The 23,298-nt window shown below is 36.7% G+C and overlaps 1 protein-coding gene across 4 annotated transcripts in view; it reads right to left on the bottom strand.

The window, feature by feature from the left end:
- Nucleotides 1-14,068: 14,068 nt before the first annotated feature.
- CARNMT1 (carnosine N-methyltransferase 1) overlaps nt 14,069-23,298 on the bottom strand; it is a 47,074-nt gene continuing 37,844 nt past the window's right edge. For all 4 annotated transcript variants that reach the window (XM_010587506.3, XM_064291220.1, XM_003407359.4 and 1 more), the window contains exons 6-8: nt 22,840-22,953; nt 17,445-17,548; nt 14,069-16,701 (exon numbers count right to left, since the gene is read on the bottom strand). In XM_010587506.3, the coding sequence (XP_010585808.1) occupies nt 16,600-16,701; nt 17,445-17,548; nt 22,840-22,953 (320 nt within the window). In that variant the 3' untranslated portion in view covers nt 14,069-16,599. The remainder of the gene's footprint in view (nt 16,702-17,444; nt 17,549-22,839; nt 22,954-23,298) is intronic.

The raw sequence follows: 23,298 nt of genomic DNA, 5'->3' as shown, positions 1-23,298 counted from the left end.
AGATGAGGACACAAACTCAGAGAGGTTTGCCTGAGATCACAAACAATAGTTCAGGAAAATAAACCCAGAGTGTTTGCGTGTCAAGTGTAGGGTTCTTTCTACTAATGACTGGTCCTAAACCTCTCTTCTATTAGTTTTTATTGTGGTTCTTAAAAAAATTTTTTTTTACTGAGGTGAAATTCACATAACATACAATTAACCATCATATATTCACAATGTTGTACAAACACCACCTCTCTAGTTTCAAAATGTTTTCATCGCTCCAGAAAAACAATCTGTGCCGCTTAAGTAATCACTACCCATTCCCCACTCCCTGATAACTGTTAAACTGTTTTCTCTATGGATTTGCCTCTTCTAGACATATCATATGAAAGAAATCATACAATAAGTGACCTTTGGTGACTGACTTCCTTCTCTTAAATAATGCTTCAAGGTTTATCCAAGTTGTAGCACATATCAATACTTTGTTCTTTTATGGTTCAATAATATTCCATTGTATTTACCATAATTTAGTCTTTCATCCATTGATGGCCATTGGGTTGTTTCCACCTTTTGACTATTATAATGTTGCTATATATGTTCGTGTACAGGTTTCGGTGTGGATATACGTTTTCAATTCTCTAAGTATGTACCTAGGAGTGGAATTGCTGGGTTATAACAGCAACTCTGTGTTTAAACTTTTCATGAGCTGCCATACTCTTTGCACTATTTCTCACTTGCTCTATTTTACATTCCCACCAGACATATACAAGTGTTATTTCTCTACATCCTTGTCAACACTTGTGATTTTCCTTTTTTTTTTTTTTTAATTAAAGCCATCCTAGTGGGTGTGACTTCTCATTGTAGTTTTTATTTGCATTTCCTTAATGACTAATAATGTTGAACATCTTTTCATGTGCTTGTAGGCTGTTGATATAGCTTATCACTTGCCCAATTTTTTGTCTTTTTGTTGTTGAGTTGTAAGAGTTCTTTATTCTAGATATTAAACCCTCGTAAGATACAAGATGGGCAAATGCAAACATTTTCTTCCATTCTATAGGTCGTCTTTCCACATTCTTGATAACGCCCTTTGATGTGTAAGTTTTTATTGCTGATGAAGTCCAGTTTACTTTTTTTGTTGTTGCTCATGCTATTGCTGTTGAACCTAAGAATCAATTGCCAAATCTGAAGTCATGATTTACCCATTTCTTCTAATAGTTTTAGCTCTTATAGATTGTTGATTCATATTGAGTTAACTTTTGTATGTGGTGTTAGGTAGAGTCCAACTTCATTTTTTTTGCACGGAGAAATCAAGGTATCCCAGTACCATATGTTGAAGAGACTGTTCTTTCCTTGTTGAATGGTCTTTATATCTTTGTTGGAAATCAGTTGTGCATAAATGTATGGGTTTATTCCTAGACTATCAGTTCTATTCCATTGGTCTGTATGTCTGTTCTTATTCCAGTACCACACTGTTTTGATTATTGTTACTTTGTAGTAAGTTTTGGAATCAGGAAGCATGAATCCTACACTTTTGTTTTTCTTTTTTCAGCGTTGTTTTGGCTAGTTGGGGCTCCTTGCAGTTCCACATGAATTTGAAGATTGCCATTTCCATTTATGCAATGCTACTGGAATTTTGATAGGTATTACATTAAATCTTTAGAGTGCTTTGGAGAGTAATATCATCTTAACAATATTAAATCTTCCAGTCCATGAAATGGTTATGGCTTTTATTTTAGGTCTTTCTTTCAGCAATGTTTCGCAGTTTTCAATGAACTCCTATGCTAAATTTATCCCTACACATTTTATTCTTATGAGTTGTACTGTAAATGGAATTGTTTTCTTAATTTCCTTTTTTCATTATTCATTGCTGGTGTATAGAAACCCAACTAAATTTTTGTGTTGACCTGGTACTCTACAGCTTTACTAAATTAGCTTATTAACTCATAGTTTTTTAATGGTGTCTATGTGATTTTGTGTATACAGTCATATCTGCAAGTAGAGATAGTTTACTTTTTCCTTGTCAATTTGCATGCCTTTTCGTTCTTTTTTTTCCTTGCCTAATTGGTCTGGCAATTATAAAGAAAATACTTTTCTTTGAATACCAGTGGTCAAAGTGGACATCCTTGTATTGGTCCTGATCTTAGGGGAAAAGCTTTCTATTTTTTTTGTTTTTTAGTAATTTATTTTTGTTCTTGTTGATATTATACACAGCAGAACATACATCAGTTCAACAATTTTTATGTGCACAATTCAGTGACACTGGTTACGTTCTTTGAGCTGTGCAACCATTCTCACCCTCCTTTTATGAATTGTTCCTCCCCCATTAAAATAAACTTGCTGCACCATAAGGTTCCTATCTAATCTTTTGAGTTGCTGTTGTCAATTTGATTCCATATTGATAGGTCTTAAAAAACACAATACTCAAGGCAGACATTCTTTACTACTTAAGCTAAACTATTGTTTGGTTTTAAGAAAACTTCAGGACCTATTTTTGGTATAAAGTATAAAGACTATGTCAGGGCAGTAGTTTCAGAGCTCATCCAGCCACCCTGGGAATTTAAAGTTTTGTTCTCCATTTTTCCCATTTTGATCAGGATTCTTCTATAGAATGATCAAAATCTTCAGTAAAGAGGAGGCGGGGCAAGGTGGCAGAATAGCCAGATGCTTCCTGTGATTCCCTCTTACAACAAGGACCCGAAAAAACAAGTGAAACGATTGTATTTATGACAATCTAGGAGCCCTGAACATCAAAGGCAAAGTTAGAAAACAGACTGAGCAGCAGCAGGAGGAAGAGATGGTTCAGAACCAGAGAGAAGTTACCAGACCTGAATGGCTGGGATCCCTCAGGCATCATTCCCAGGAGTGGCTGCGACGGGCTGGTAGTAGCATTTGGCTGCAGTGTCCTCAAGGAAAAGCAGCCAGCTGCACAGCCTACTCACACCTTTGGAACCAGAGAAGAACGGCGCTCTTGGCAAAAGCTAAGTACTTGCATATATTTTACTGCACCCGCTGCCTCCAAGCCAGATTCAGTGGCTGTTGATTTCTCTGGGTCCGTGTTAGGCCCTGCTGAGCACCTGGAGCCATCCTCCCAGCCTTGAAGAAGGAATAAATTTACAACTGGGGGAAAAGATAATTTGCCAGCTCCACTAACCTGGGGACCTCAGGGCAGAGGCGGCTCCTGTCCAGGCATAAATGGTCCATGGACTTTGAATAACTTTCCCCACTGCATGGACCTGTGTGGGCCTATTTCAGGAGAGTAGGCCCTTATTGGCAGATTACAACTGTTTCAGATGTGCTGCGGAGAGGTGGGTGTTTGATGTTTGACACCGCTATCCCTATTAAACAGGGCCCTCACCTACTTACATCAGGGGCCTAAGGACTGGTGGCTCCACTCAAGTCACCCAGCCACCGATGACAGGGGTCCAAGGATAACTGGTACCTGCCAGTCATTACAACCCAAAACATTGGGTGTCCACAGTCCGTCTGCAGAACCCACCCACCTGTACACTCTAGGGAAGAGGAACGTGATTTCCTCAGAGACACGTGGGTGACAATTCCCAGCCCCCGCCTTGTTCAGAGTGTGACCCCCTGCTTCAACCAGATACTGGTCCCTACACCAATCACCCTTGCCCCTCTTAAGATTGTAGGACAGAGCCTCTACCACAAACTTGATGATCACCTACCTGGACACTGAGCTAAATTCATACAAGAAAAGTAAATGGACTCCTAGACTAATACACCTGATAACAACTCTAACCATCAGGTGACAGGATGTCAGAGCTCCAAAGGCAAAATTAATCAAGCTAGCTCACTCAAGCAAACTATTCGGGCATATCAAAATGAAACAAAGCAAGAAGCTAGGATACAGTAAGCAAACATAAAATAAACTAATACATTAACTTATAGATGGCTTGGAGACAACAGTCAATACAAAGTCACATAAAGAAACAGACCATGATCACCTCAACAAGCTCTCAAAACAAAGAATCAATGAATCATCTGGATGAAGGTGCCTTCCTGGAATTACTGGATTCAGAATTCAAAAGATTACTATACAGAACTCTCCAAGACATCAGGAATGAAATTAGGAAGATCAGACAATACGCAGAACAAGACAAGGAACACACAGATAAAGTAGCTGAAGAAATTAAAGAGGTTATTCAGAACATAATGAAAAAAAATTTTTTAAATAATTTTTAATTGTGCTTTAAGTGAAAGTTTACAAATCAAGTCAGTCTCTCACATATAAACTTATAAACACCTTACTACATACTCCCATTTACTCTCCCCCAATCAGTCAGCCTGCACCCTCCTTCCAGTCTCTCATTTCGTGACTGTTTTGCCAGTTTCTAACCCTCTCTACCTTCCCATCTCCCCTCCAGACAGGAGATGCCAACACAGTCTCAAGTGTCCATCTGATACGAGTAGCTCACTTCTCATCAGCATCTCTCTCCAACCCATTGTCCAGTCCCTTCCATGTCTGATGAGTTGTCTTCGGGAATGGTTCCTGTCCTGGGCCAACAAAAGGCTTGGGGACCATGACCACCGGGATTCTTCTAGTCTCAGTCAGACCATTAAGTCTGGTTTTTTTATCAGAATTTGGGGGAAAATTTTAATAAGCTGAAAGAATTCATAGAGACAGCAATCAGAAATTCAGATTAACAATAAAATTACAGAATTAGACAACAGAAAGTCAGAGGAGCAGAACTGAGCAACTGGAAAGCAGAACTGGTGAACGTGAAGATAAAGCACTTGGCACCAACATATTTGAAGAAAAATCAGATAAAAGAATTTTTAAAAAATGAAGAAAACTTAAGAATCATATGGGACTCTATCAAGAGAAATAACCTAAGAGTGACTGGAATACCAGAACAGGGAGGGATAACAGAAAACAGAGAATTGTTGAAGATCTGTTGGCAGAAAACTTCCCTGATATCGTGAAAGATGAGAAGGTATCTGTCCAAGATGCTCATCGAACCCCACAAAAGGTAGATGTTAAAAGAAAGTCACCAAGATATTTTATAATCAAACTTGCCAAAACCAAAGACAGAGAATTTTAAGAGCAGCTAGGAATAAATGAAAAGCCACCTACAAAGGAGAGTCAATAAGAATAAACTCAGACTACTTGGCAGAAATCATGCAGGCAAGAAGGCAATGGGATGACTTATATAAAAAACTGAAGGAAAAAAATTGCCTGGCAAGAATCACATATCCAGCAAAACTGTCTCTCAAATATGGAGATGAAATTAGGACATTTCCAGATAAACAGAAGATTAGGGAATTTGTAAAAACTAAACAAAAACTACAATACTAAAGGGAGTTCTTTGGTTAGAAGATCAATAATATCAGGTATCAACCCAAGACTAGAGAACACTGGACAGAGCAATCAGATGTCAACCCAGACAGGAAAATCACAAAAATAAATCAAGATAAAATGCTCAAAACAGGGAAACAGCGATGTTATTATGTAAAAGATGACAACATTAAAACAATAAAGAGGGACTAAGAAATGTAGTCATAAATCTTTCATATGGAGAGGAAGACAAGGCGATACAAAGGAATAAAAGTTAGTTTTAAATTTAGAAAAATAGGGGAGAATACAAAGGTAGCCACAAAGGAGACAAACTATCCTACACATCAAAATAAAATACAAGAAAAAAATAGAGAATCAGCAGAAACAAAATCAACAACAGTGAATATGAGAAAAAGACAATATATAAACTACTCAGTACAAAAATTTAAGTGGGAAAAAAACTGTCAACAACATAAAAAAAGACATCAAAATGACAGCACTAAATTCATACCTATGCATATTTACGCTGAATATAAATGGACTAAATGCACCAATAAAGCAACAGAGAGTTGCAGAATGGATTAAAAAACACGATCCATCTACAGGCTGCCTACAACAGACACACCTAACACAGACACAAACTAAAACTCAAAGGATGGGAAAAAATATATCACGCAAACAACAATCAAAAAAGAGCAGGAGTGGCAATATTAATTTCTGACAAAATAGACTTTAAAGTTAAATCTACCACAAAGGATAAGGAAGGACACTATATGATGATTAAAGGGACAATATACCAGGAGGATATAACCATATTTAATATTTACGCACCCAGTGACAGGGCTGCAAGATACATAAAACAAACTCTAACAGCATTGAAAAGTGAGATAAACAGCTCCACAATAATAGTAGGAGACTTCAACACACCACTTTCGATGAAAGACAGGACATCCACAAAGAAGCTCAATAAAGACAAAGAAGGTCTAAATGCCACAATCAACCAACTTGATCTTATAGACATATACGGAATACTCTACCCAACAGCAGTCAAGTATACTTTCTTTTCTAGGGCACATGGAACATTCTCTAGAATAGACCACATATTAGATCATAAAACAAGCCTTAGCAGAATCCAAAACACTGAAACATCACAAAGCATCTTCTCTGACCATAAGGCCATAAAAGTAGAAATCAATAACAGAAAAAGCAGGGAAAAGAAATCAAACACTTGGAAACTGAACAATACCCTGCTCAAAAAAGACTGGGTTATAGAAGACATTAAGGATAGAATAAAGAAATTCATAGAATCCAACGAGAATGAAAACACTTCCTATCAGAACCTTTGGGACACAGTGAAAGCAGTGCTCAGAGGTCAATTTATATCTATAAATGCACACATACAAAAAGAAGAAAGGGCCAAAATCAAAGAATTATCCCTATGACTTGAACAAATAGAGAGCAACAAAAGAACCCCTCAGGCACCAGAAGAAACCAAAAAAAAAAAAAAAAAAAAACCCAGTGCCATCAAGTCGATTCCAACTCCATATGAGAACTATTATAAGAAAGCAAATAATAAAAATTAGAGCAGATATAAGAAATATTATAATAAGAAAGCAAATAATAAAAATTAGAGCAGAATTAAATGAAACAGAACACAGAAAAACTATTGAAAGGATTAACAAGACCAAAAGCTGGTTCTTTGAAAAAATTAACAAAATTGATAAACCATTGGCCAAACTGACAAAAGAAAAACAGGAAAGGAAGCAAATAACTCAAATAAGAAATGAGATGGGCGATAATACAACAGACCCAATTGAAATGAAAAGAATCATCAGATTACTATGAGAAATTATGCTCTTAACAAATTTGAAACCTAGAAGAAAGGGATGAATTCCTAGAAACACACTACCTACCTAAAATAACACAAACAGAGGTAGAACAACTAAATAGACCCATAACAAAAGAGGAGACTGAAAAGGTAATTAAAAACTCCCAACAACAAAAAAAAAGCCCTGGCCCAAATAGCTTCACTGCAGAGTTCTAGCAAACTTTCAGAGAAGAGTTAACACCACTACTAAAGGTATTTCAGAGCATAGGATGGAATACTCCCAAACTCATTCTATGAAGCCAGAATATCCCTGATACCAAAACCAGGTAAAGACACCACAAAAAAAGAAAATTACAGACCTATCTATATCCCTCATGAACTTAGATGCAAAAATCCTCAACAAAATTCTAGCCAATAGAATTCAACAACATATCAAAAAAAATAATTCACCATGACCAAGTGGGATTCATACCAGGTATGCACGGACGGCTCAACATCAGAAAAACAATTAATGTAATCCACCACATAAACAGAACAAAAGACGAGAATCACATGATCTTATCAATTGATGCAGAAAAGGCATTTGACAAAGTTCAACACCCATTCATGATAAAAGCTCTCAGCAAAATAGGAATAGAAGGAAAATTCCTCAACATAATAAAGGGCATTTATACAAAGCCAATAGCCAACATCATCCTAAATGGAGACAGTCTGAAAGCATTCCCCTTGAGATCGGGAACCAGACAAGGATGCCCTTTATCACCACTCTTATTCAACATTGTACTCGAGGTCCTAGCCAGAGCAGTTAGGCTAGATAAGAAATAAAGGGCATCCAGATTGGCAAGGGAGAAGTAAAAGTATCTCTATTTGCAGATGACATGATTTCATACACAGAAAACCCTAAGGAATGCTCAAGAAAACTACTGAAACTAATAGTAGAGTTCAGCAGAGTATCAGGATACAAGATAAACACATAAAAAATCAGCTGGATTCCTCTACTCCAACAAAAAGAACATCAAAGAGGAAATCACCAAATCAATACCATTTACATTAGCCCCCAAGAAGATAAAATACTTAGGAATAAATCTTACCAGAGATGTAAAAGGCTTGTACAAAGAAAACTACAAAACACTACTGCAAGAAACCAAAAGAGACCTACATTAAGTAGAAAAACATACCTTGCTCATGGATAGGAAGAGTTAACATTGTAAAAAATGTCTATTCTACCAAAAGCGATCTGTAAATACAATGCAATTCCGATCCAAATTCCAATGACATTTTTTATTGAGATGGAGAAACAAATCACCAACTTCATATGGAAGGGAAAGAGGCCCCAGATAAGTAAAAAACAAAAGAGAAGTAAAGCATTACTGAAAAAGAAGAAAAAAGTGGGAGACCTCACTCTACCTGATTTTAGGACCTATTATATGCCACAGTAGTCAAAACAGCCTGGTACTGGTACGACACCAGATACATAGACCAATGGAACAGAATTGAGAATCCAGACATAAATCCATCCACATATGAGCAGTTGATATTTGACAAAGGGCCAAAGTCAGTTACATGGGGGAAAAGACAGCCTTTTTAACAAATGCTGCTGGCATAACTGGATATCCATCTGCAAAAAAATGAAACAAGACCCATACCTCACACAATGCACAAAAGCTAACTCAAAATTAATCAAAGACCTAAATATAAAATCTAAAACGATAAAGGTCATGGAAGAAAAAAATAGAGATGTTAGGAGCCCTGATACATACCATAAACAGTATACAAAACATTACTAACAATGCAGAAGAGAAACTAGGTAACTGGGAGCTCCTAAAAATCAAACACCTATGCTCATCCAAAACCAAAAAACAAAACCAAACCCACTGCCATCAAGTCGATTCCGACTCATAACAGCCCTACAGAACAGAGTAGAACTGCCCGGTAGAGTTTCCAAGGAGCGCCTGGTGGATTTGAACTGCCGACCTCTTGGTTAGCAGCTGTAGCACTTAACCACTACGCCACCAGGGTTTCCAAAGACTTCACCAAAAGAGTAAAAAGATTACCTACAGACTGGGAAAAAGATTTTAGCTATGACATTTCTGATCAGCACCTGATCTCTAAAATGTACATGATACTGCAAAATCTCAACTACAAAAAGACAAATAACTCAATTAAAAAATGGGCAAAAGGTATGAACAGACACTTCACTAAAGAAGACATTCAGGTAGCTAACAGATACATTACGAAACGCTCATGATCATTAGCCATTAAGAAATGCAAATCAAAACTACAGTGAGATTCCATCTCACTCCAACAAGGTTGGCATTAATCCAAAAAACACAAAACAATAAATGTTGGAGAGTCTGTGGAGAGATTGGAACACTTATACACTGCTGATGGGAATGTAAAATGGTACAACCACTTTGGAAATCAATTTGGCACTTCCTTAAAAAGCTAGAAATAGAACTACCATACGATCTAGCAATCCCACTCCTTGGAATATATCCTAGAGAAATAAGAGCCTTTACACGAACAGATATATGCACACCCATGTTTATTGCAGCACTGTTTACAATAGCAAAGATGGAAGCAACCAAGGTGCCCATCAACAGATGAATGGATAAATTATGGTATATTCACACAATGGAATACTACTCATCGATAAAGAACAGTGATGAATCTGTGAAACATGTCATAACACGGAGGTATCTGGAAGGCATTATGCTGAGTGAAATTAGTTGCAAAAGGACAAATATTGTATAAGACCACTATTATAAGAACTTGAGAAATAGTTTAAACGGGGAAGAAAATATTCTTTTAAAGGTTACAAGAGCAGGGAGGGAGGGAGGAAGGGAGAGGGTACTCACTAATTAGATAGTAGATAAGAACTATTTTAGGTGATGGGAAAGACAACACACAATGCAGGAGAGGTCAGTACAACTGGATTAAACCAAAAGCAGTTTCCTGAATAAACTGAATGCTTCGAAGGCCAGCATAGCAGGGGCGAGGGCTTGGGGACCATGGTTTCAGGGGTCAGCTAAGTCAATTGGCATGTAAAATCTATTAAGAAAACATTCTGCATTCCACTTTGGAGTGTGGCGTCTGGGGTCTTAGACACCAGGGAGTGGCCATCTAAGATGCATCAATTGGTCTCAACCCACCTGGAGCAAAGAATGGAGAACACCAAAGACACAAGGTCAATATAAGCCAAAGAGACAGAAAGGGCCACAAAAACCACGGACTACATCAGTCTGAGACCAGAAGAACTAGATGTTGCACAGCTACAACCGATGACTGCCCTGACAGGAAACACAACAGAGAACCCCCTAAGGGAGCAGGAGAGCAGTGGGATGTAGACCCCAAATTCTCATAAAAAGACCAGACTTGATGGTCTGACTGAGACTAGAAGGACCCCGGTGGTCATGGTCCCCAGACCTTCTGTTAGCCCAAGACAGGAACCATTCCCAAAGAAAAATCTTCAGATAGGGACTGGAAAAACTATGGGATAGAAAATGATAATGGTGAAGAATGAGCTTCTTGGATTAAGTTGACACATGAGACTATGTTGGCATCTTCTATCTGGAGGGAAGATGAGAGGCCAAAGGGGGTCGGAAGCTGGCGGAATGGACACCAAACCTGAGAGTGGAAGGAAGCAGTGTACTGTCTCATTAGGGGGAGAGCAATTAGGAGCACATAGTAAGGTGTATATAAATTTTTGTATGAGAGACTGACTTGATTTGTAAACTTTCACTTAAACCACATACACACAGCAAAACAAAACAAAAAATTGTTCAGTAAAGGTAGTTGGGCACCATCCAGTTCTTCTGGTCTCATGGCAAAGGAAGCAGTTGTTCATGAAGGCAATTAGCCATACATTCCATTTCCTCCTCCAATTCCTGACTCTCTTATTCTGTTACTCCAGGCCAAAAGACCAACTGTTCTTTGGATGGCTGCTTGCAACCTTTTAAGACCCCAGGCACTACACAACAAATTAGGAAGTAAAACAGAAGCACTAAACACATTAGTCACCAATTAACTGGGATGTCCCATGAAACCATGACCCTAAATCTCCAAACCAAGAAACCAAATCCCATGAGTTATTTGGTTGTACATAAACAGCTTCAGCAGCTACTCCATCAGTGTAAATAACACCACACAACTTTGGGCAATTCACCTTTTTATTGACACCAATTACATTAATCGGCTGTGCAACACGACCCTGAATCAGTGGAATTTTTCCATCACCATAAACTGAAAGTCAGTACTGCATAAGTAATGATCCCCTCCCCCTCCCCCCCGCCCGGCAACCACTAATAAACTGGTTTCATTTGCCTTTTCTTGTTTTTTTTTTTATATGTGAGGTCATACAGTGTCTGTCCTTTCATGATTGACCTATTTCACTCGGCATGATGTCTTCCAGCTCTGTTCATACGGTAGCATGCATCAAGACTTCACGTTTTCCTGGCTGAGTAGTATTCCATTGTATGTATACACATTTTTGTTTATCCATTCATCTGTTGTTGAACATTTGTTTCCACCTCTTGGCTACCGTGAATACAGCTGCAATGAACACTGGTGTATGAAAGTATCTGTCTCTCTGCTTTCAGGTCTTTTGGGTATATACCCAGGAGTGGAATTGCTGGATCAGATAATAATTCTATCTTTAGTTTTTTGAGGAACCGCAACACTGTTTTCTGCAAGGCCGTACCATTTTGCCTTCCCACCAGCAATGGATGTTTCAAACTCTCCACATCCTTGCCAACATTCGTTATTTTTTTATCTTAGCCATCCTGCTGGGAATGAAATATCTCATTGTGTTTTTGATTTGCATCTCTCTAATGGCTAATGATGTTGAGCATCTTTTCATGTGTTTGGTAGCCACTTGAATGTCCTCTTTTGTGAAATGTCTATTCCAGAACTTTGCCCCTTTTTTGACTGGGTTGTTTGCCTTTTTGTTAAGCTTTATATGTATTTTGGTTATTAGATTATCAGATAGATGGTTTCTGACAATATTCTCCCAGCTGGTAGCTTGTGTTTGAAAAGCTTTCGTTTTCCATGATTGACTATGTTAGCTGTGGGTTTTTAATAAATGCCATTTTTCACGTTAAGGAAGTTCCCTTCTATTCCTAGTTTGCTGAGTGTCTGTATCACCAAGTGTGTTGAATTTGTCAAATGTGTTTTCTGCATTTATTGAGATGATTATGTATTGTTTTTTCCTCATTCTATTAATATATCACATTGAACAACCTGATGCGGAACCTCCCTCGCATTCCTAGGATAAGTGCCTCTGGGTCATAGTGCGTAATCCTTTTAATGTTCTGTTGGATTTAGTTTGCTAGTACTTTGTGGATTCATAAATCACATTCTGTAATTTTCTTGTGCTATCTTTGGCTTTGGTACCAGGTTTATACTGGTCTCATAGGATATGTTAGGAAGTGTTTCTTTCCATTTATGGAAGAGCTGGAGTAGGATTGGTATTAATTCATCTTTAAATGTTGTCTGGAATTCACCAATCTATTTGGCCCTGCACTTTTGTTTAGAGGTTTTTGATTACTGATTTAATCTCTTGTTACCAGTCTGTTTAGATTTTCTATTTCCTCTTGGATCAGTTTCGGTAATTTGTGTTTCTAGGGATTTGTCCATTTCATCTGGATTATCTAATTTGTTAGCACACAATTAATTGGTCAGAGTATTGTCTTATAAGCCCTTTGAATTTTGGTATGGTCAGGAGTAACGTCTCTGCTTTCCTTCCTAATTTTAGTTGCATCGTCTCTTTTTTTCTTAGTCTGCCCAAGGCTTGTCAATTAGGTTGGTCTTTTCAAATAATTCACTTTTGGCTTTTTTGATTCTTTTGGTTTTCTCTTCTCTATTTCATTTCTCTCTGTTCTAATCTTTACTATTGCTGACCTCTGCTGGCTTTGGGTTTAGTTTCCTCATCTTTTCTAGGTATTTAATACATAAAGTTAGGTAACTGATTTGAGATCGTTCTTTTAATGTAGGCATTTACAATGATAAATTTTACTTTAAGCTCTGCTTTTGCTGCAGCCCCTAAATTTTGGTATGTTGTGCTTTCATTTTGTCTCAAGTATTTTCTAGTTTCCCTAGTGATTTTTTCTTTTAGTCACTGGTTGGTTAAGCATGTGTTGTTTAATTCCCACATATTTGCAAATTTTCTAGTTTTCCTTCTGTTATTGATTTCTAGTTTCATTCCGCTGTGGTAGAAGATACTGTGTATAATTTCCATCTTTTTAAATTTATTGAGAATTGTATTGTGACCTAACATATTGTCTATCCTAGACAATGTTCCATGTGCGCTTGAGAAAAAATGTTATTTCTGTCATAGTTGGATACTGTGTCCTGTATATGTCCATAATGCCTAGTTGATTTATGTTGTTGGGTGCCATCGAGTCGATTCTGACTCATAGCGATCCCATGTGACAGAGGAGAACTGCCCCATAGGATTTTATTGGCTGTAATCTTTACTAAAGCAGCTCACCAAGTCTTTCTCCTGCAGCACCCCTGGGTGGGTTCAAACCACCAACCTTTTGGTTACTAGCCAAGTGTTTAACTGTTGTGCCACCAGAGCTCCTTCAGTTGATTTATAGTGTGTTGTTCAGTGATAATGATCAGCTATTTCCTTACTGATCTTCTGTCTAGATGCTCTATTTATTATTGAAAGTGGGAAAGAGTAGAATTGTTTCTCTCACATAATTTTCTATTATTAAACAAAACTAAAGATCGAGATTAATCTTTTTTCTTGGGAGATTCCAACTTTATTACAGTTAACTTGAAGAAAAAGTGAAAAGAGTATAAGGCCTGGTACGCTCAAATGCCAGCTAATCATATTATTGACTTGCTAGAAGCAGACACGAGTAGGCTAATTCCACAGTTCAAAAGTAGATGTGGTCACTTAGTTAAAATTCCCATGTCTATGGTTATCACTAACTTAGATGGAAACAACCAAGCAAATATGATTTCGTAGCAATTGGCAGACTTTAATATTCAAGAAAAATTAAGTCCATCATACACATTAAAAATATAGGAAATTTCATGCAGACATGAAGCTTCCAATTCAGCCTTTGTGGCAACTTCTAGAATAACATATACAGTACATTTTACAGTTCCCAAACTTCATAATTTTATACTGTGATTTATACAGCTTCTCTTCATGTTTCATATTCCACCTTGCTCACCTGATTAACATATCCTAACCTACACTGCTTCAGCTTATGGTAATTAAAAAAAAAAGGTAAAAAGCAAGCACAATGACTTATTTTCTCCACCTTATGAAAATAAATGAAAACATCTGTGATAGAGCAAATTTGGGGAAAAATTTTTTTTTTTTTTTAAGACTTACATACTTAAGAAGCTAGGATTAAACGTAAGAAATGCAAAATTAAATAAACCCTCCAATGACACTTCTATTATTGATTGATACCACATTCAAGTTTAGAATATATTAACTGCAAAAGTTATAAGAAAAAAGTGATGCAAATTTGTGTAGAACATATTTAAAATTTATGATATAAAGGAGAAATTAAAAACAAATTAAATAACTGATTTCAGATTTAACAAAAATATAAGCTATAATTTAGAAATATAAGTAACGTTATTAAAGAATAAATCCTGATAGCAAAAAGAATTTTAAGAAATAAAGCCTAACCACTGGTCTTGATCTGTTTTTGTCTTGATTAGAAAAACAAGGATCATTTGCTTTGATAGAAGTTGTAAAAAAGTAAATACTAGTCAGTGAATAAAACATTTTAAATTACTCAAAAACAGCATCCGTTCTTTCTTTTCAATGGATTTCTCTGAATACTTATTATTGGGGCTCCTTTACGTTTCTTTTCTCTCTAAAAACCAAGTATTATTTTGTTTTCTTTTCCCTTGCAATTAATTTCAAGTTCATTCATGTAGGTAATGAGAATTCCTACCAAATGAACACCTGCCAAATACTGAAAGAACACACAAAAAAGAAATTATTTAAAAAAAACCCCGCAGGTTACAGACTTCCATAATTTGACAAGTCAAATTAACTCCAGAGAATTGTTTACTGCAAAATGGGAGTAAAGCCCACAAGATCTCCCTGCCTATATGCAGAAAAGGTCCTACTAGTAAGATACCAAATCATGTAGTGACTCCCTCAACCCAAATGACAGCAAAGGTCTACAGATTTACAAGTGTTTCTATTTTTAAAATGTCATTTATCCTACCAGCACATTATTGTGATTAAGTCCATCTGGATTACACCAAATCTCCACAGAGGTCATTTAATTCAATCACAATCATCTGCGAAAATATTCAACATGAATACTTCCTTTTCTCCAAGAAAAAATTAAAATGTTAAATTAGTCATCTCTACTTTCCAAGCTATCGGAAACAGAGTAATAAACATATAAAAATACAAAGGGCAACTCTCCAATACAGATCTTCTAGAGGTAGAAATTTAAAGCAGCATGCACTGTTCAAGCTCCAGCTCTCAGGGAATAAAACTGGTGTTACTCTGAAATTACATGAATGGCTGCTGCTTATACAATATTAAAGACAGACCACGGGCAGTAATTTATCCCTGAATTTCATATTCAAAATTTCCTCACATTGATACCATTATGACAGTTTTTACTAGTATATTAATTGTTTTAATGAAAAAAAGTGCTTGCTTTTATAATCCAGATAATCTAAGAAAAGACATCATTGTAAACATCACACTGACAAACTGTATTCATTTATAATTTGAGTCATACATTTTGAGTGGGCAAATTTTATTCTTATTTTCCCAGTTTATTAGCACTACCTTTACCAAAGGCTTGTGCCTCACTTAGGATGTTGAGATCTCAAATATTTCAAAGTGACTCAATAATAAGAATGTTTTCAAAAAATGTTTAATTGAGTGTGGCCAAGAGACATTAATTTCTCAGGTTACTGGCCTGTGATGCTATTAAATTCAGCATTTTATAAGAATGAAATGTTTGATGCTTCTCTTAAGTTCAGCTGAGCTAGAAAAAAATAATTTGAATGATAAAAGAATAGACACACACGTATAGACTGCTTAGGTCCAGACTGAACAAAAGTCCCAATTCTAGATGCTGACTGTGAAAGAGGATCTGCAGACACTTCTAAAACATAACATGTTCAAAAAAGGAGATTATTATGGGCTTCAATACTATTAGTCATTAATATGACAGGCTTACAACAGCACAGCTTAATGAGGACACTGGAAATAAGGTTTTTTCCAACTGATACAACTCTGCACTTCAAAGAAAAAGCGTACTTAAAGACATTTCCTCCATTTCACTTGTTTAACACAAATTTGCATGGCATAGCATATTTCTGAAAAAGCAATGGACACATACTAAGAAAATAGATGCTATTTCTAAATTGTTTTAGGAATAAGAAGGCACCACTGATTTGAGGTCTTGTCCTGTCATTACTGAGAGTTGATTTTGAGTTGTTTATTTCAGCATTTACTCTTATTAAATTTCTTGCCTGGTGATATCACTTGAGACTATTGTGGTTTACGAACCACAAACAAGACACATTCGTAGTAGTATTTCATCATGGAGAGATCATTCACAGTATATGTTGACAAGACAGATTCTTTTTCCACCTACAATACAAATAATAGTTAAGATGATGATAACACCACTGTTATAATACTGTGCACATGTAAGTGGCAGTCACTATTTTCAGCATTTTCTGTCTATTCATTTATTACCCCTGTAAGGCTGGTACTACTAATAATCTCATTTTACAAAGAAGAATTTGAAGCACAGACAGGTTATAAACCCAAGGTCACACTGCTAATAGAAAGTGGCAGAACTGGGATTCAAACTCAGACAGTCTAATTCCACAGCTTGAATTCTAAAACATTGTAATATATTGCTTCTCTTTATTTTAAAGAAATCTGATGTTTTTTTTACAAAGGAATAGAATGCTTCTAAATAAATGTACAACTAGAACACAATACTCAAAGTACCATAAAACCCTATAATAATGCACATGATAAAAGAAAAGATCAAACACTACAAAAGGACGTATAGTGGAAAGTACTCCTGGCTCCCTGTCTGCTTCCCCAGAGTCTAATCTACTTGGTATCCTTGAGTCGAAGTCTACAGAGGCAAATATAAAAGTGATCAGCTATCATTTACTGATGTACTGTAACACCAAGGATTGTAGTTTGCCCTTTACATACATGTTATCCCAAACCCTTATAATTCTGAAGGCTAAGTATTATCTTCACCTTACATATGACAAAAGAGAGAAGAGATAAAGCCAAAAGTACGGTAACATCACCATCTTGTTTAAGTACTTTGAAAATTAAACTTTGCCTATACTTCATTTTATCCTTACCTCTACCTGGAATCCATACTGCAGAACAACATTTTTTATATCCTCGTAGCTCAATTCTATAGAAAGTTCATTTGCCAAATTTTCAAAATGGTACAGCAGAGGACCTATGGTTTAAAGAGACTATAAATTAATTACTTGAATTTACATTCAGTTTACACTAGTAACTATGTCAGCCTGAATTCCAAGTTGGTCTCTATACTGAAGGAAGTCTCAGAGTGGTACAAACGCTTATCGGGCTCAGCTACTACCAGAAAGGTTGCAATTTCGAGCTCTCCTCAAAGTCTTGGCAATCTACTTCTGAAAAATCAGCCACTGAAAACCCTGTGGAGCACAGTTCTCCTCTGACACACGTGGAGTCACCTTAGTTAGAGCTGACTCGATGGGAATTGTTTTTTTCATATACTAAAGAAGTTGAGACTAGTGAATGAGACAGACATAAAAAACAGATGTAAAGAACCTTTACATTCCTCAGGGATACTTATCAGGACCTTTCAAACTCTGGTCCAGTAACTGACATTCCCGTGCTGCACTTACCCTCATGAGGAGCGAGTCCCTCTGATATACCAGCCTTGCATGTGATTCTTCACATGTCACTTATACCTGTAGCTCCTGAGCTTCTGAAGAGATAGCTGAATCAGAAATGCTAAGTCCCCAAATTCCTAAGGCATACTATAATTAAAACTCCATTAAATGAATGCAAAACTGCAGATATAAACTAGATATCATGGGAAAACAGAGACGGGTCCTCTGCGTAGAAAAGTGTGTGAAGGAGGGGTAAGTTATAGAGAAGGCTTCCTGGAAGGAGGAGGTGATGGTAGAGATGTCTTTTTAAGTACACAGTTCATAGCCCAGCTCTAACACCTACTAACCATGTGCCATGGGAAATCACTGACTCTGCCGTAGCACTTTATACCCCACTGGCAGGTATGAACATACCTAGCTCACTGTACCTTATCAAAGTTTTAAGTAACATTTTAAAACATGTAGCCAATATGATCAGTAAAAGTTGGGTCTCATTAATATTTATTTGACAAGCAGGAAGGGTGAACATTTTTTTCATGTACATTGGTCATTTATGTTTGTTCTTTTATAACTTGTAAATTTATGTTTTCTGCGTAGTTCACTTCTGGCTTAAGTTTTCTCTTATGGACTTTGGCTTTTCTTCTCTGTTACATATATATATATTCCTACAGAATTAAAAAATAAAACTCATTGTAAAAGAGATCAAAATACAGAAATACATAAAGGAATTTTGTTTCCTATAAAGGCAGGTTAGATCATTCAGACCAACTCTCCTATTGAAAACAACTGAAACTGGCTTATGAAAAAATTTTTTTTTAAATCTTAAAAGAACAGGATGTTGCCAAGCTAGTTAGAAACTACTAAAAACTCATAGAATTAACCACAGGTAAATCTAGATGGCTACTGTTACCCCGAGGGTATCTGATTACCTAGATGAAAGCTACTGGCAATCTGACAAACTCTTCCAGTCAGGCGACAGAAGACAAAGCCCTGAGCCCACCAAAGGTGTGAGGAGTCTGGCAGATCATCCAACAGTATGGTAGGAATCTTAAGGGCTATCTTTAAGGTAAGAGTAAATAAAAGCAAACTTTACGGCCATCCTTCAGGATGCCAGGAAAAGCTGACCTAGTGCTTACGAAGACAGGGGCTCAAAAGAGGGAAAAAAAAATCCACACACGCTGTAAATCATGGTTTAGCCATATGGTAGATTTGCAGCCTGATTTTATTGAGATACCTGGAGAAATCTGAACACAGTCTGTTAAATTTCCTGATTTTGATATTTATACTATGACTATGTAACTGAATGTCATATACACGTAACTACTCTGTAATAAAAGGTCATGGTGTCTATATACGTATATGAGAAAAAGAGAGAATGATTAAGCAAACGTAGCAAAATGCCAAAAATTGGTAAAGCTGGGTGAAGGGTATATGGGAGTTCTTTATACTATTCTTTCAACTTTTCTGTAAGTTTGAATTATTTCACAATGAAGTTTTTTAAATATATATATTTATATAAAAAATAAGAACAACATAATTTCAAACAAAAACCAAGCAACTTAGTCACCAGAAAAACTTTCACTGAAGGATATTCTAAAGGAAGTGCTTCTAGAAGAAGGAAAATGATCTTAGATATGAGGTCAGAAATACAAGAAGGAATAAAAGTAAAAAAAAAAAAGTAGTCAATAAATATGTAGGCAAATCTAAATAAATACTAAATAAAACATTAATTTAAAATGTAAATGTAATACTTTAAGAGGGATAAAAGAAGACTCTTGTATATCTGAATGGAAGGTAAGGAACTGACTAACCTTACGCTTGTTATATATGTACGTTATCATTTCTAAGATAACCGCTAAAAGACTAGAAACTAAGTGTATAACTTTCAGAATAGCGGAGGGGAGACAGGATGAGCAATTTAAAAGAAAATCTAATCTAAAAGTAGAAAATAAAGAGAAAAGGGAATGCAAGACAATATCTCAAGTCTTTGTATAGAATCTGGAAGGGTTTAGGTTATCATAAAAACCAGAAATTTATGCCGGGAGTTTGAAAAGGACAGATTTGCATGTTGGGAAGATTACTCTGGTGGCAACTTGGGAGCTGACTGGGGGGTAGAGGTTGAAGACAACTTGTAGCAGGGATATCCTTAAGGGAACTACTGCAGTAATCCAGGCAAGCAATGATGAGGGCTTAAACTAAGATAGTGACATGAGGTTAGAGCAAAGGTTCACAGCTGGAGGCAATTTTGCCCCCCCAGGGGACCTTTGCCAAAGTCTAAAGACATTCTTGATTGTTATAACTGGGGAGGTAGGTAGAAGCCAGGGCTATTTCTAAATATCCTAAAATGCATAGAACAGGACCCCCTCCCCGCCCCACCCAAGAATTATCCAGTCAAAATGTCTATAGAGCTGAGGCTGAGAAACCCTGGGGTAGAAAGATTCAAGAGCAATTAAGGAGCTTTAAGAGATCCAGCCTCTAGACTAGCTAGATGCAGATGGTGAGGAAGAAGAGGGGTAAAAGACTCCAGGTTTCTGGTTGGGGAAATCCAAGTAGATAATGGAAAAGAAGAGGTATTGGAGGCATGGGCAAGATTTTCTTGAGAGAGACAGACCTGAAGTATCTGTGGTGCATCCAAGTTGGATATACTGGCTTAGAACATAGAAGAAATATTTGCACCAGAAATAACGGACTGAGAATTGAATAAATAGGAGAAACCATGGAATTGAGTAGGAGTAACATGGAGTAAAGAATAAGTACATGGCATAAAAAGTAAAAAGCACTAAAAAGATAAACAGATACTTGAAGCACACCATTATTTAAGGGAACACTAATATGAGATAATTATTTTTTTTACATTCTTGAACTTACATATGCAAAGGAGTATTAACTTTCCAAACAACTATTTTAAGGGCTGTGTCACTCCATTATTCCAACTCTCAAGATTGTTTTGAAACTCTATGGTGAGAAAAGTGGAAGCACTCCTAACTGACCTCCTATTAACCAACGTGCACCACTGCCTGTGATGCCCATGATTGATCACAGGCCGTGCTCAAGGACGTCTGCTATTATCCGTGTGCTTACCAAGAGCCAAGTTTATTTCTTCCAGGCAGTTAAAATTATCATTACATAACCTAATAGAACATTAGTAAGCCAATGAAATAAAATTTCAAAAAGAAAGTTGTTTCTATGAAAGTTAAGTTGAATGATTTGGAAATACACAAAACCTTACCATAACTCAGTAAAACTGAAGCTAAAATTTTTAAACACATAAATATGGGGTCACATTAATGTGTAGTTATAAACTGATACAGGGTGAACCTGTAGAGCTAACTGGTTAGGCATTCAGAGAGTTAAATCTGGTTTGGGAGCCTATCTCTGCCACACAAAAAGTATGGAAACTTTCTGCAAGTTATTTAATTCCAAGCCTCAGTTTCTTCAACTATAAAAGAGCAATAATACCAGTTCAACATAGGGTTGTTTGGAGATTAAATGAGTTATTTATAAAACTCACTGCCGTCGAGTCGATTTCAACTCATAATGACCCTACAGGACAAAGTAGAACTGCCCTACAGAGTTTCCAAAGAGCGCCTGGTGGGGGCTAACATAGTGCCAAACTCACAGTGAACAAATACGTGGCAGATAGTATCTTTCAGTCATTACTTAGGAAGAGTTCCCCTAGGTGACTTTTAAATCAAACCATTACAAAGACAGCGACAGAACCCAGCAACTACACCAGTGGTGAAGGCATGAACTCAAAACAATGTATAGCTGTCCCTTTATGCACAGTAACACAAAACTTTTATCTTGAAAAGCTTTATATTCTAGCCTTGATGTCTTTTATGACATAAACTACGTATCTCACTAAAAAAGACAAGTATATTGATGATATTAGCATTATTCTCCCTTTAAAGAGGAAAAACTGGCAATTTCCCTTAGCCTCTGGATGGGAGGGACCATGTCATATACGTCTTGCGCCTAGCAGTAGGATGCAGTAAAGAACTTTTTTACATAAATAACATCTCTATTCTTTCATAAACTAAAAGCAAATCAAACCAAACCCGTTGCTGTCAAGTTGATTCTGCCTCATAGCGACCCTACGGAACAGAGCAGAACTGCCCCACAGGGTTTCCAAGGAGCGGCCAATGGGTTCGAACTGCTGACCTTTTGGGTTAGCAGCCAAGCTCTTAACCACTGCACCATTGAAGGTAATCACAAATTATGGCACTTATGTTTTCCACAGTATGTGGATGTACTAGGGAGATGGGGTCCATGGGATAGGTAAGATCTTTACCCTAAATGTTTCATTACACAAAAAAACAAAACACCCTCTTCTTAAACAGCAGCGACTACTACTTTCAGTGGTGTGGAGGAGGGAAAGATATAGGAATGATTACCTACAGATTAATTATTAGTACACCTTGAAATTAAGACTTCTATGAGACTAATCTAATAATACAACTAATATAATACAAGGGTCTCTGGGTGGCACTACTAACACAAAAGCTGGTGTTTCAAACCCACCCAGAGGTGCCTTGCAAGAAAGGCCTGGCGATCTGCTTCCAAAAAGTCACAGCCATGAAAACCTTACGGAGCACAGTTCTACTAGAAGACACATGGGGTTGCCATGCGTCACAACTGCCCCAACAGCAACTGGTTGGAGGTTTTTTTTTTTTTTTTACCATAATACAGCATTTTGGGTTTACAATGCTTTTGGGTGTATCACCACTGGGATGCACAGTTTTTAAAAGATGCGCAGCATAATTACACCTTTCATGAACATTTGGTACAATGAAGTTACCAAATGTGGAAGAGCTATACACTCAGATTAATGTATAATATTCTTTAAAACATCTATGAGTATTGAAGAACTTACCTAGATTTATCCAAATTCCACCTGGCTTGAGTATTTTCCATATTGTATCAATATAATCAATTACATTGTGAGCTGTATCTATGAAGAAACAGGTAGCAATACAGTCCCAGGTATCTATTCAAGAAAAATTAAATAACTGGTGTTATTTTTCTTTTTCTTTAGTTAATTCTACAATTTTACCAATTACCTCTTGCAGAGCATTAATATTTCATTCAACTGCAGGGATACAGAAACTAAAACCTTCCTATCAACACTATAATCAAGATAACAAAATAACCATATATGGGAGATACTTTAATTCATAAGGGTTTCAATAATAATCCAATAAAGTAATCAATCTGGAAATCATTTTGATAGCATATATTACTAGATTTCTTACCAAATGATACACTTAAGACTTTTGTTTCTAACCTACTCAGCTTCTAGTCTTCATTTAAAATCAGTTAAGATGAAACAGTC

This window comes from Loxodonta africana, chromosome 9 (assembly GCF_030014295.1).
Source record: "Loxodonta africana isolate mLoxAfr1 chromosome 9, mLoxAfr1.hap2, whole genome shotgun sequence".
NCBI classification, from domain to species: Eukaryota; Metazoa; Chordata; class Mammalia; order Proboscidea; family Elephantidae; genus Loxodonta; species Loxodonta africana.
The sequence above is the reverse complement of the archived record's forward strand: the minus strand, read 5'-3'. Positions and strand labels throughout refer to the sequence as shown.